The following is a 13,847-nucleotide window of genomic DNA, read 5'->3' on the forward strand; positions in this document are numbered from 1 at the left end:
TTAAGGTCATCCTGAGCTGCACAGCAACACCCTGCTTCAAAGAACCTATAATAGTATCAGCGATGTGCTGGGAATTCAGAGAAATCGTCTTAGGAAATTCACAGTCTGAGAGCTAATATTAAATAAACTTAACATCCCGTCCCCATCCTCAGATGATAACTTACAGGATTCTCCAAGAACGCATGAAAAGGCAGATAGTACCAAAAGTAATTTTCCCTATACATACCTAATCACGATAATTTATTAACAAGGCACAAGAGGAATCTAACAACTAGTAAGAGAGAGAAAAAGAGAGAGAGAGGAGAGAGAGAGAAAGAAACCAGGGAAAAAAAAGACCTGTAGCTACTGTCAAAGCTTGATTTCGCAGTGCTTCCTGGGAAATGTAGTTTCCTTTGTGATAAACTCTTTGTCTAGTGAAATCTAGTTCTCGCTTTCACTAATTGCATCTACTTGGAAGTCCTAGCCCGCCTGGACTGATGCATTATCCTCAGGCACCACTTGGGCTTGGTGCTAACCTTCGGCTAGGCTACCTTTGTTCTTTGGGTGGTCACGTGAACGGATTCGCCACGCAAGTCTGGGTCCTTAAACCTTCCAAGGGGTCCTCGTTGCCTCTGAGGCGCTCCTAAACTGCCTGTTCGCGCGAGAGTTTGGAGAGGCGGGTTTAGGATCAGTTTCCCGTGGGGACTCGCATGGCACCATCGGATCCCTGCTTAGGTGCCTAGTTAGGTGCGGTCCGCTGGGCCAGGCAGTCCCTGGCCACCCTGAACCTGGCGGGCGCTGAATCGCTCTGGAGAAACCGGGACAGCCTCGCTCCTCCCAGACAGCTGCTAGGGCTGGAAGCCACAGAAAACAAAGTGAGAGTCCGGCGGCTTTCCTGAGCCACGGCGGCGGCCGTGGGAGCAGAGGTGGGACAGATGCGAGCGTCTGAGGCTGTGGGCACATTGAGGTTGGGGATGGACCTGAGCGACAGCAATGGCGGAGTCCTTTGAAAAGGGACCGGTCTGCACGGGAACTACTTAAATAGTGCAAATGGGGATTCTGGAACCCTTGGTGCTAGGTCCGCATGGGCCCTAGTTGTGGAGTGTTCTCGCTGGCCTCGTGGCCTGACTGATGGTGCCTTCTTGGCAGCCCCTTTCTGCCCGTCGTCCTCGCACGATTGATAATCTCCATCCGATAGCTACTGCATAGCTGTGTGAGCCCTCAGCGTCCAGTGCTAAAATATCAGTAACCAGGCCGTCACCTGTGGAGAAGTATCTGAAACTGAGTTCTCACTTCCCATTCCCCCATTCCCACCCCCAGGGAACTCCAGCCCCGCGGGTGTGTGTTTGGCCTTTTCCTGGACAGTAGAATCCATCATACCGAGGCCTCTGAAGGCCTTGGGATGGAGGGTGGCAGGCAGGGGGGAAATGGAGCTGTCTCCTTACACCTGTGCTTTGTTTTCACACGAATCCAGGTGGAGCGACCCCATTACGCTAAGGATGAAAGGCTGGGGTTGGCTGGCCCTACTTTTGGGGGTCCTGCTGGGAACTGCTTGGGCTCGAAGGAGCCAGGATCTACACTGTGGAGGTAAAGGCACAAAGACAAGGAGAAGCGGGAGGAAGCCGACCCTTGGGAGGTATCCGGACAAGGATGGATAGAAGTCCCTGGGTCGAGCCCATTCTCCTCATCCCCACCCCTGTTCTCTTCCCTGGCACCAGCTTGCAGGGCTCTGGTGGATGAATTAGAGTGGGAAATTGCCCGGGTGGACCCCAAGAAGACCATTCAGATGGGATCCTTCCGGATCAATCCAGACGGCAGCCAGTCAGTTGTAGAGGTAACTTACTATTCCCAGATAAAGTAGCTCACCCAGGCTTCAACTCAGAACTTGGTTTAGTTTAGACGTGAAGAAAGCAGGCAGCATATAACCTGTAATTATCCAACACTCAGAGGCTGAAGCAGAAGGATCTCCCTGAGTCCCAGGCCAGTCTGGACCACAGAATTAGATACTGTCTTAAGAGAAAAGAAACCAGAAAAACAACCAACCAGAACATTCTGTGTCTGAAAGATTGGGCTCTGTGCCAGATACGGTATTGAGTGCCTGTAATCTTAGTACTGGGAGGTAGAGACAGGATGATCAGGAGTTCAAGGCCAGCCTGGACTAATTGAGACTCTGCCTCACAAACAGGCAACAGAACCATTGTGCTTATTGGGAGCTCATAACCTTTGTCCCTCCTGGCCCCAAATCTCAGTTAATTATTTCTGCTGTAGGAGTTAGCCTTAACCAGTCCCTTTCTCCACATCCCTCATTCATAATCACTCTTGTTTCACTATAGCAGTATAGATACATACATTTATTTATAAAAGAATAGAAGGTCTTTTCCAGCTGGGAGTGCAGTTCCGATGAGAGCTTGCTACGCTAGCATGCACAGTTTTGGGTTCAGTCTTTAGCATCCCATAAAACCTGCATGTGGTACTCATCTGTAATCCTTCCATGTGCTCAGAGTCTTCCTTGGAGCTGGACAGATGGTTCAATGGTTAGAAGCACTTGCTGTTTGGTACTCGGTTCAGATACCAGCACCCACGTAGTGACTCATAACTCATTCTAAAAATCTGACATCTCTTCTGATGTCTGTGAGCAGCACTAGGTATGCATAAATGCAAGCAAACACTCATACATAAAATAAAAAATCTTTTTTAAGAAAATATTTGTATTTAAGGAATTTATATTAGTTGGAAACATAACACATACATACATGGGCTAAAGAGATGGTTCAGTGGTTAAGAGCACTGGCTTTTCTTCTAGAGGACCTGGGTTCAATTCCCAGCACCCACATAGCAGCTCAGCACCATCTGTAACTCCAGCTTCAGGGGATCTGACACCTTCACACAGATACACATGCAGGCAAAACACCAATAAACATTAAAAAAAAATAAGACATACATACACAAAGTTATACCTAGTAAGTAATATACAAGGAAACATTCTTTTTTAAAACGACTTATTTTTACTTTGGTGTTTTGCCTGCCTGTCTGTGTGGGGTAGTCGGATCCCCAGGAGTTTTTAGTTACAGACAGTTTTGAGCTGTCAAGTGGGTGCTGGGAACTGAACCCAGGTCCTCCAGAAGAGCAGCCAATGCTCTTACCCACTGAGCCATCTCTCTAGCCCCTAAAAGGAAACAGTCTTGGGAAGTGTGTTGGTGTGCTATCATCAGAACCTATACTACCTTTTCAGTTTTCGTTTGCTTGTTTATTTTTTATTTTTTCAGGCCAGGTCTGTCTTTGCAGCTCTGCCTGTCCCAACTGGGACTCACTATGTAGAGCAGGTTGGCCTTGAACAGAGGTCTGCTACCTGTGACCGCCAGAACTGAGGAAGTTACAGCAAAGCAGCACAGCTGATTACAGTTAATTGAAGTGGTTTCTACCTAAAATTTAGTTAATAGTGCTTGTGTTATTCCTTGGGATTTTATAATCAGGTAAAATAATATTGTACATTTGCCCAGAGTGGTACGACACTCCTTTACTCCCAGTTCTTAGGGGCAGAGGCAGGTGAATCTCTATGAGTTCAAGGCCAGTCAGTGCCACAGGATGAGGTGTTCCAAAAGACCAACAAAAATATATGCGTGTGAAAGGAAGAAGGACAGACAGACATAGAAACTATAACTATTAGGGAAGATTTCTTTCTTTCTTTTTTTTTTAATGAGTTGTTTGAGCTAGATTTAAAAGGGAAAGTAAGTTTGTAAAAGGGAGTGACCAAAGGCTGAGTGTATTTCTAGGTACCTTATGCCCGCTCAGAGGCCCACCTCACAGAGTTGCTCGAGGAGGTGTGTGACCGCATGAAGGAGTATGGGGAACAGATTGACCCTTCCACCCACCGCAAGAACTATGTCCGTGTTGTGAGCCGGAATGGAGAGTCCAGTGAGCTAGACTTACAGGGCATCCGAATTGATGCAGATATCAGTGGCACCCTCAAGTTTGCGGTGAGTAGCTGGTTTTTGGAAATCAGCAGGGATTTTGGGCAGAAGTTGGAGGGTGGAGGCGGGTCTGTGTTGCATGTCTGTAATTCCAGCACTTGAGGTGCAGAGGTAGGAAGATCACCATGAGTTTGAGGGTAGCCTGGTCCACATAGTGAGCTCCAGGCCAGCTAGTAAGACCTTGCCTGCAAAAATCCCCCCAAAAACACCAAGTGGAGAGTTGGGTGAGTGTCTTTGCCCCCCATGTCACCTCTCTCGCCCTCGGGTTGACAGTGTGAGAGCATCGTGGAGGAGTATGAAGATGAACTTCTTGAGTTCTTTTCCCGAGAGGCTGACAACGTTAAAGACAAACTTTGCAGTAAACGAACAGGTAAGCCTCTCCCCTTTGCTTCCTGTGCTCACAGCCCCACCCTTACCACACAGGATAGTGTGCCCACACACCTCCTATTGATGCCCCACAGCTGGCTCCCCATGCCCTTGGGGTTGGAGTCATCTCTTTCTGGTCTACCTCTCAGCTTTCAGAATCTGTGTCTCCATTGCCTTAGACAGAGGAGAGAGAGCAGCGGGGGTCATTTGTCATTTTAAACATGTTCTTTGAAGAATGGTGGTGGGTGTCGGTTTGGCTTGGGGTGTTCTCTTGGAAGGGGTATGTGTGCGAGAGTGGCTGTTCCCTTTAAACCGTTACGTGCTGTTTGCAGATCTTTGTGACCATGCCCTGCAGAGATCTCATGACGAGCTATGAATCACTGGAGCAGCTGAGACCAACTTGATGGAACACCCCCAGGAGGGGACTATGGTGGCATTGCCTTTTTCTTATGTTTTTATGGAAATGAACTGAAAGAATGTCTGGAACCAAAATTACAAACTGTGTTGTCTTTTTATGCCCAAATTTAGCCTTTATGTTAGGTTTGGAGGTAGGGGATTGCAGAGAGACAGAAAATGGAGGGGCAGACTGTAGGGATTGGGATAGCATAAAGTTAGGCCCTGGCCCTTTAATTCTTGGTCTTCTGGGATCCTGTCCCATCTCTAAAGCATAGGTAACTAACTACTCACAGGTACTCAGTGTTCTGTGTGGTAGCTACGGCATTGTGAAGAAGAGGACAGCTGTGTGAGCAGAGGAACGTAACTTGAGGATGTAGGGAGTCCTTGTGTTTGTGCTGAGAAGACATTGGAGGTGGGAATTCGGAACTGATCTAGAAGGAAATAATGGAGACACACTATTCTTCCCTCTGCCCTTCCAGATGGAGGGACCAGCAAGAGCAGAGACAGGAAGGGGAAAATGGATGTGACCAGCTCAGCTGAAAAACAGGGCTTTCTTCGATAGGGACAGAGGAGGTAAGGCGTGTTGCGTAATGAAAGGCCTTACTTGCTAGCCCTAAGTTTTGGGTTTGATGCAAACAGCAGCAATTAAAGTGTATCTTTGTTTTGCATGGGATATCTCAGTGGTGAAATACTTGTCTAATATATGAACATCCTGGGAAACTGCTGGGCAGTGTTGGGGTACTCAGGAGGATTTCTGTGAATTCCAGGCCAGTCTGGTTTACAGAGTGAGTTCCAAAATGGCCAAGGCTACACAGAGGAACCTTGTCTCCAAAAGCAAAAAACAAAAAGCAAACAAAAAACTATTACAATTCACTTAAAAAAGTGTGCCAGCCCCTGTGAGGCTGTCGCAGGAGGATTACAAGTATGAAGCTAGTTTAGGCTACATAGTGAGGCCCTGTTTTGAAAATACTCCTCCCACTTAGCTGGAGAGATGGTGGAGCGGTTAAGAGCACTGGCTGCTCTTTCAGAGGTCACAGGTTTAATTCCCAGCACCCACATGGCAGTTCAGTTCACAACCGTCTGTAACTCTAGTTCCAGGGAATCTGATTCTGTTGGTCTCTTTGGGCACCAGGTGTACAAGTGGTACACAGACAAGCATTCAGGCAAAGTATGCATACATATAAACACTTTTTACTGGGAAAGATTTTCTTGCTTATTTTTTATTTTTTGTTCTTTGTTTTTCGAGACAGTTTCTCTTTGAAACAGTCTGACTGTCCTGGAATTTGGTCAGTAGACCAGAGTGGTCTCAAACTCACAGAGATCCTCCTGCTGGGATTAGAGGTGTGCATCACCACCGCCCGGCTACCGTGAAAGATTTTACCCTCACGTATCACAAGCCATTGATAATCTAGTAGACTATTCTGTCCCGGACATAGTGTGGAAAATCTAAGATACCTACCTCTTGAAACTTCTTAAATATACTGATGTTGAGATGTATCAGAGTTTAGAAACATTCTTGTCTCAGTAATACCTTAGGGCATCTGAAGGAATAGTTCAACTTTTTGTTTTTATTGTTGGCTTTATGAGGTTGCTGGGAGTGGAACATAGGATTTTTTAAGATTTATTTATTTATTTATTATGTATCCAGTGTTCTGCTTAAATGTATGCCTGCTAGTCAGAAGAGGGCATCAGATATTATTACAGATGGTTGTGAGCCACCATGTGGTTGCTGGGAACTGAACTCGGGTCCTTTGAACCATCTCTCCAGCCCTACCCCCCTTTTTTAAAGACAAGATTTCGGTCTGTCCTGGAACTCACTCTATTCTAAGCTAACCTCAAACTCAGATCCGCTTGCCTCTGCCTCCTGAGTGCTGAAATTACAGCAGCGTCTACCATTGCCCGGCTAAACCTATATTCTTTTTTTTTTTTTTAATATTTATTTATTATGTGTACAATATTCTGTCTGTGTGTATGCCTACAGGCCAGAAGAGGGCACCAGACCTCATTACAGATGGTTGTGAGCCACCAAGTGGTTGCTGGGAATTGAACTCAGGACCTTTGGAAGAGCAGGCAGTGCTCTTAACCGCTGAGCCATCTCTCCAGCCCCCTAAATCTATATTCTTGATCTTGTAGATCAAGTTCTATTTTAAGCCTTAGATATCTTCTCATTTATTTATTAGTAAGTTGAAGAGCTTCAATAAATATTTCCAAAAGACAGAGTCTGGATGTAGCCAGGATCTTATATGAAAAAAATAGTCCTGGGCTAGAGAGATGGCACAGTGGTTTAACATTTTTTTTTAAAATGATGTTGCCCTTTTTTAAGATTTTATTTATTTATTAAAAATACAGTATTCTGCCAGAAGAGGGCACCAGATCCCATTATAGATGGCTATGAGCCACCTATATGGTTTCTGGGAATTGAACTCAGGACCTCTGGAAGAGTAGTCAGTGCTCTTAACCTCTGAGCCATCTCTCCAGCCCCAGCACAGTGGTTTAGAACACTGGTTCCCAGCACCCATATGACTGCTCACAGCTGTCGTAAGTCTAGTTTCAGAAGATCTGATGCCCTCTTCCGACTTGCATGGATGCTAGACGCTCGTGTAGCTCACATAAATAATTTTTAATTTTAGAGAATGCAGGGGTCTGGAGAGATGGCTCAGTGGTTAATAGCACTGGCTGCTCTTGCAGGGGACCTGAATTCAATTTGCAGCAACCACATGGTGGCTCACAGCCATCTCTAATGGGATCTGGTGTTCTCTTCTGGTGTGCAGGTGTACATGCAAATAGAGCATCATATACATAAAATAAATAAAACTTTAAAAATTAGAAGGAAAATGCCATCCTTCAGCAGTATCATTCAGTCTCCCACGCCTGTAGTTCCCGTTGCTATAGAGGCCGAGGTGGAAACCAACCTATGCAATGAAACAGAATCCCAGTAGAGAAAAGTCTTACCGTGTAGTGCACCTGTGCCTGTAATCTGATCGTTTGGATGGTGGAGGCAGAAGGCTCTCAAGTTGAAGATCAGCCCATGCTGTACAGTAAGATCCTGCCTAAAGAAACAATATTTGAAAGAGGATCAAACCCAGGGCTTTGCCCACACTAAGCTGAAGCCAGGTCCTTTATTACTGTTGTTTATTTGAGGCAAGGTCTTGCTATACTCTGAGGCTGATCTGATACTCCCAGGCCTGTCCTGAGGCCTGACATCATCCTGTCACAGCCTTGCAAGGTCTGGGGCTACCACCATGTGCTGCCGTGCTGGACAGGGATTAATAGCACAGGGAAGGAAACATACCATACGTTAAATATTCAGTCACACAAAAACCAGCATATTTCCTTAATACTCTGTGGGGGGGTCGGGCGGCACAGGGAACAAACTATGTGTGGTTATATAGTGCAAGCTGTTCTAAAGTCTATGTAACCTAGGCTGGTGTTCAGTGTCAAGTCTTTATGCTTCGGTTTCCTGAATAATGAAATCACAGATACATGCCAACACGGCCAGCATGCTTTCATTTGATCTTTGCAACACTGATTTTGTTAAAAAAAAAAAAAAAGAAAAATTAATTTACTATTTTTTAATCAAAATTACTATTTTTTATTTATGTGTCTGCATGTGAGTTTGTGCACATGAGTGCATGTGTCCACAGTTGGAGATCCTCTTGGAGGTGGTGTTGGTTGTGAGCCTCTGATGTATTTATTTTTATGGTTTTTTGTTGAGGGTTTCTTTATATAGTCTTGGCTGTCCTTGTCTCTCTGTAACCTTTTATTTACCAAGATCTACCTGCTTCTCCTTCTGAGTGATGGTATTAAAGGTATGTGCCACCAAATTCAAGAAACTTTTTGTTTGTTTTAGTTTTTGAGACAGGGTTTCTCTGTGTAGCCTTGGTCGTCTTGGAGCCCACTCTATAGACCAGAATAGTCTTGGACTCACAGAGATCTATCTGCCTCTCTGCTTTCCAGGTATTGGAATTAAGGCTATAGTCCACCACTGCCTGATAAAAAGATATATTTTTTAAAAATGTCACTTGGGAGGCAGAGAAAGGTGGATCTCTGTGACTTTGAGGCCTGGTCTACAGAGGAGTTCCAGGACAGGCTCCAAAGCTACAGAGAAACCTTGTCATGAAAAAAAGAAAAAAGAATTTTTATGTGTATTTGTGAATGTTTACATGAATGTACATGCACTAGATATATGCTGGTGCGGTACATTTGGGAGCTAGAAAAAGATATCGGGAAGGGGGCTGGAGAGATAGCTCCGAGGTTAAGAGCACTGGTTGCTCTTCCAGAGGACCTGAGTTCAATTCCCAGCCACCACACACAGTGGCTCACAGCCATCTGTAATGAGCTCTGATGCTCTCTTCTGACCAGCAGGCATACATGCACACATGACACTATATACATAATAAATAAATAAATCTTAAAAAAAATACATAAAAAAGAAATGGACATTGGACCTGGACCTGGAATTAGAGACGGTTGTGAGCTGTCAGACTCATAGGTGCTGGGAATGAAACCCAGGTCCTCTATAAGAGCAGCAAGTTACTGGGTAGAGTGGAGGCGCACATCTTTAACTCAGGACTGTGGACGCAGAGTGGTCTACAGAGCAAACTCCTGGGTACAGAGAAACCCTGTCCCAAAAAACAAACAAAACAAGAAGAAGCAAGTGCTCTTACCTGCCAAGCAATCTCTCCAGCTCTTGGTAACTTTTTGTTTGTGTTGTTTTGTTTTGTGTGCTGCCTCCCAGCACTCAGGAGGCAGAGGCAGGCCGATCTCTGTGAATTCGGGGCCAGCCTGGTCTACAGAGTGTTGCTGTGGGACAATGGTCTTGTACCCTGTCACTTATATTGTATTGTTTAAATAAAATGCTGATTGGCCAGTAGCCAGGCAGGAATTAGAGGTGGGGCGACCAGAACAGCAGAAATCTGGGAAGAGGAAAGAGTCAGTCTGCAGTCATCACAGAGGAAACAAGATGAGAATCCCTTGCTGATAAAAGGTACCAAGCCACATGGCTAACATAGACAAGAATAATGGGTTAATGTACGATGTAAGGGCTAGTTAATAAGAAAGCCTGAGCTAATAGGCCAACCAGTTTATAATTAATGTAGGCCTCTGTGTGTTTCTTTGGGACTGAGTGGCTGCGGGACTGGGCGGGACAGAAACTATTGTCAACAGAGTGAGTTCCAGAATAGGCTCCAAAGCTATACAGAGAAACCCTGTCTCAAAAAAAACCTAAAGAAAAAAGAAGGAGGAGAAAGAAGAAGGAAGAAGAACTTACCCAGCATGTGCAAGTTCTTGAATTTTATTCTCAACAACAATGAAAAGAAAAAGAAAGAAAACCACTAAAACAGGAATTATTCCTTTGATGGAATTTTTATTTTGTTTTGGAGACAGGATCTCACTATGTCGTCCTGGCTGACTGGGATGGACCTCTTTATATGTAGACCAATGTACAGCTGCCTCCCAGGGGCTGGGATTAAAGGTGTACCACCACTTTTTGCTTGGAGGTGTTTTTGAAACAGGGTCTTGCTATATAACCCTGGCTGGTCTCTCACAATCTTCCTGCCTCAGCCGCAAGTTCTGGGGTTGCAGATATGCAACTCCATACCCCGCTATTCTTTGTTTTTATTTTTGAGATAGGGTCTTTTTATGTAACCCTGGCTATCTTGGATATAGATCAGGAATCTCTGGTCTTGAACTCAGAGATATGCCTGTCTCTCTGCCTCTAAAGTGCTGGGATTCAAGGCATTCCCTTTGCCTTGTGTCATTATTTTATTATATAGATGAAGAAGCAAACTTCGCAAGGTTAAGTGGTCTTGCTAGTCAGTGCTGAAGACCCCGCCGCCTCTGATCACCTAAGCCAGTGACCTTTCTGCTACATCCCCCTTTATGAAGTCTCCATGCAATCTCTAATAGTTGTATAAGAGGAAAACTTCTAAAATGTGTTTGAAAATGACCTCCTAGCTCGAATGCACATGTTCTGAGTGCTAATAATCACTAGGAGAAAAGCTTTACATCCTGCTTTTCCAGACGCCCATTTTGAGGTTGCGAGAGAACAATCATGACTTCAAGGCCAGATTGTCTAAAAGCAGCAGCCTGTTGTAGAGCTGGGTAGAGCTGGGTAGAGCTGGGTAGAGCAGTACACGCAGTTGTCAACCGTCTGGGAGGCTGCGGTACAAGGATTGCTTGAGCCTAGGAATTTGAAGCCAATCTGATCAATAGTATAAGACCCTGTTTCTCAGCCAGGTGGTAGTGGTGCACGCCTTTAATCCCAGTACTCTGGCGGCGGAGGCAGGTGGATCTCTTGAGTTCTAGGCCAGCCTGGTCTACAGAGCGAGTTACACGACTGGCCCCATAGCTACTGAGAAACCCTGTCTCAAGAAAAAAAGAAACAAAAACAAACAAACAAAAAAAAAACCACCGTTTCTCCACCAGAATAGGATGTAGTTCACATGTGGGAACACTTGCCTAGTGTTCCTGAAACCTTGTGTTTGATCCCTGCCACTGCAAGGAAGATGGCGTCCATCTTGTTTACCTTGGTCATTTTAGCTGCTAGGTTTCTTTTTCTTTTTTTTAAAATCATCTTGTATATGTACTAGGGTGGGTGTCTCTGGTTTTATATATATATATATATATATCAGTGAAGGACATGCAAAGGTTTTACAGGTGGGTGAGACTGCATACTTCTTATCTTACAAAGCATCTTTATAGCAAGGCATTATGCCAACGTCTCCGTCACCAGGACATCATCTGGGGCCAGGGTGTGGCTCTGTGGTAAGATTCCTGCCTAGTATGCAGGATGTCTTGGATTTGATCCCAGCATCTATTGAGTACATGGTAAAGTCTGGCAGATATTGGCTCTGGAATGAGATTGACTTGAGTCTGAATTCTAGGCCAGTTATGAGCAATGGCCTTTGGCAAGATATTTTATCTGAGTTTCCTCCTCTTTAAAGTTGCTATTACTACATATTTTCAAGTTGTGGGGATTAATTACAATGACTCATGTATTATAGCTAGATAGTAACTTGATGTAGTAAGCACTAAGTACACCTTTTGTCAGCTGGGCATGGCAGGCCTAGCTGTTCCAGTGGTTGAGATAGGAGGATCAGAAGTTCTAGGCCAACCTGAGCAATTTAGTGAGCCTTTGCCACAAAGTAAATTTATTTTTTCTTTTAGACAGGGTCTCACATGCTCCAGGCTGTCCTTGAACTTACTCTGTGACCAATGATGACTCCGAACTCCAGATCTTCCGGCCTCCACTTCCGAAATGTTGGGATTATTTACATTTGCCACCACTCCTGGCTTCAAAATTCAAAAACAGGGCTTTGGTATATAGCTCATGACTTAGCATGTGTAAGACTCACGGAACTATACCCATGTTCATGTACGCGCGTGCGCACACACACACACACACACACAGACAGCAAGCTATTGTCTACCAAGTAAGGAAGTTTATTTTACCTATAGTAGACAATGTTAAGGGATTAAGGAGATTTTGGGGCCTGCACGCTCCTATTTGTTTTGGACCACCAGGGGGCACCATTGTCCCTGTGCCTCTTAAATCCTCCCAAGGTCACAATGAGGTCAAGTCTGGGCCTTCTTTATGGTCCCTTCTTGTTCTCACTCACTTGGTTATATTTGGGCCTAGAATTTACTTAGCTATTATATTCATGGAAGCCTTAACTTTTCCACTTATATTCAGAAAGAGACTGTAGGCTAGGGGTGTGGCTTACTGTTTGAGTATTAGTATAGCATGTTAGAAGCCACTTTTAATCCCCAAGACAGGATTTCTCTGGGTAACCTTGGCTGTCCTAGAACTCACTCTGTAGACCAAGCTGGCCTAACACTCACTTATCCTCTGCCTCCCAAGTGATGGGATTCTAAACAACCAGTTTAGAATCTACATTTTTAACTCCAGAAATAGAGACTGATAACATAGACTCAGCTTTTGGAAGGTCCACGTGGTCCTTTTCAACTTTGGCCTTTCACATTTACTTTATAATATTAACTTTCACATTTACTTTATAATATCAGGATCGAACAACTTCAAATAAAAATAAATCTGGATGTTAAAATCCAGGACCCTACACCAAGGGAATTAAAACACTTATGTCCCCAGATTCTCTTTGCAGTTATTAAAACTCCAGCTACTATTGTGGCCACCCAATAATTGTCTCTCCCATAGTCTCACCTGATGGGGAAAGCCTCTTTTTCTTAGGGCACTGGAGTTCAGCCCTCTGATCTGCTAGCTGGTCTCTGTGGATAATTAACTAGGGGGAATCAGCCAGGTCAGACTATTCTGGGGTTATGAGGAAACTCTATGTGAGATGCTAAATTGGGAGCAAATATTGATCAGTGAAACTTTGAAGTTCCTAGGGTGCTAGCTGGGGTCGTTGCTTCTCCCGGGTGTGGTTCCTCTCCTAAGAACTACCTGATTTCCAGGCCAGAAGAACTGCTGGGCAGGTCTCAATTTGCCTATGAGAGAATTGGGGGAAATGAGGGTTTTCTTTCTCCTTTTCCAAGTCTCAGCCACAAACTACATCCTCTATAAACAAGAACTTTTGACTTCATGGGTGCTGAGACCTCTGCACTTTGCTACCTCCGTGTGGGAAGATAAAAGGATTGTTCACTTGGAGCTTGGGGTTTGTAGATAAGGTGCCCTGATCATTGGGTCAGTTTCTCTCCACCCTTAGGTCAATTACAAAGATAGGCTTAGGAAAGTACTAAAGTTCTGAGGTGTTCTACCCAGGGAGCTTAGGAGTGATGTGTAAGATTATTTTCAATTCTTTTGTCATTTAGTGCAATAGTTTCTGGAGGAGCAGAGGGTAAGAGAGCCAAGTGGGAGAAGTGTCCTAGAGCCCTTTGGAAATACTGTGGATGATGTGACAAAAACAGGGAGTGTCTAATGCCTGATCTTGGACGGAAGGCAGATCTGCAGCCTGTGGCTGAATGTGGGATGGGCTGGCTCTATGGGGTTGTATGAAGAATGACAGAGTAATAATGTCCAGGACCCAAAGACTGAAAGATGCAGGCGCCTTCTCATTAAGAGGGCCTTGTAAGACTTAGATTCCTTACAGTTCACAAATAGCACTAAATATTCAGGCCCCTGTTTTTGCTCTTCTCCACATAGTGGGGTCCGTATCT

The 13,847-nt window shown here is 44.8% G+C and overlaps 1 protein-coding gene across 2 annotated transcripts; it reads left to right on the plus strand.

Moving 5' to 3' along the window:
* Window positions 1–595: 595 nt before the first annotated feature.
* Window positions 596–4,815, plus strand: Cnpy2 (canopy FGF signaling regulator 2). 2 transcript variants are annotated; one of them, XM_048418494.3, is made up of 6 exons: window positions 596–854; window positions 1,454–1,566; window positions 1,698–1,813; window positions 3,753–3,956; window positions 4,224–4,320; window positions 4,649–4,815. In XM_048418494.3, exons 2-6 carry the CDS (start codon window positions 1,479–1,481, stop codon window positions 4,690–4,692), a joined length of 549 nt encoding a protein of 182 aa, XP_048274451.1. In that variant the 5' UTR covers window positions 596–854; window positions 1,454–1,478; the 3' UTR covers window positions 4,693–4,815. The 2 variants fall into 2 exon arrangements, with proteins under 2 accessions (XP_048274451.1, XP_048274450.1); XM_048418493.3 differs by having other exon boundaries at window positions 599–905.
* Window positions 4,816–13,847: the final 9,032 nt, after the last annotated feature.

Source organism: Myodes glareolus, chromosome 26 (assembly GCF_982192425.1).
Source record: "Myodes glareolus chromosome 26, mMyoGla1.1, whole genome shotgun sequence".
Lineage (NCBI taxonomy): Eukaryota > Metazoa > Chordata > Mammalia > Rodentia > Cricetidae > Myodes > Myodes glareolus.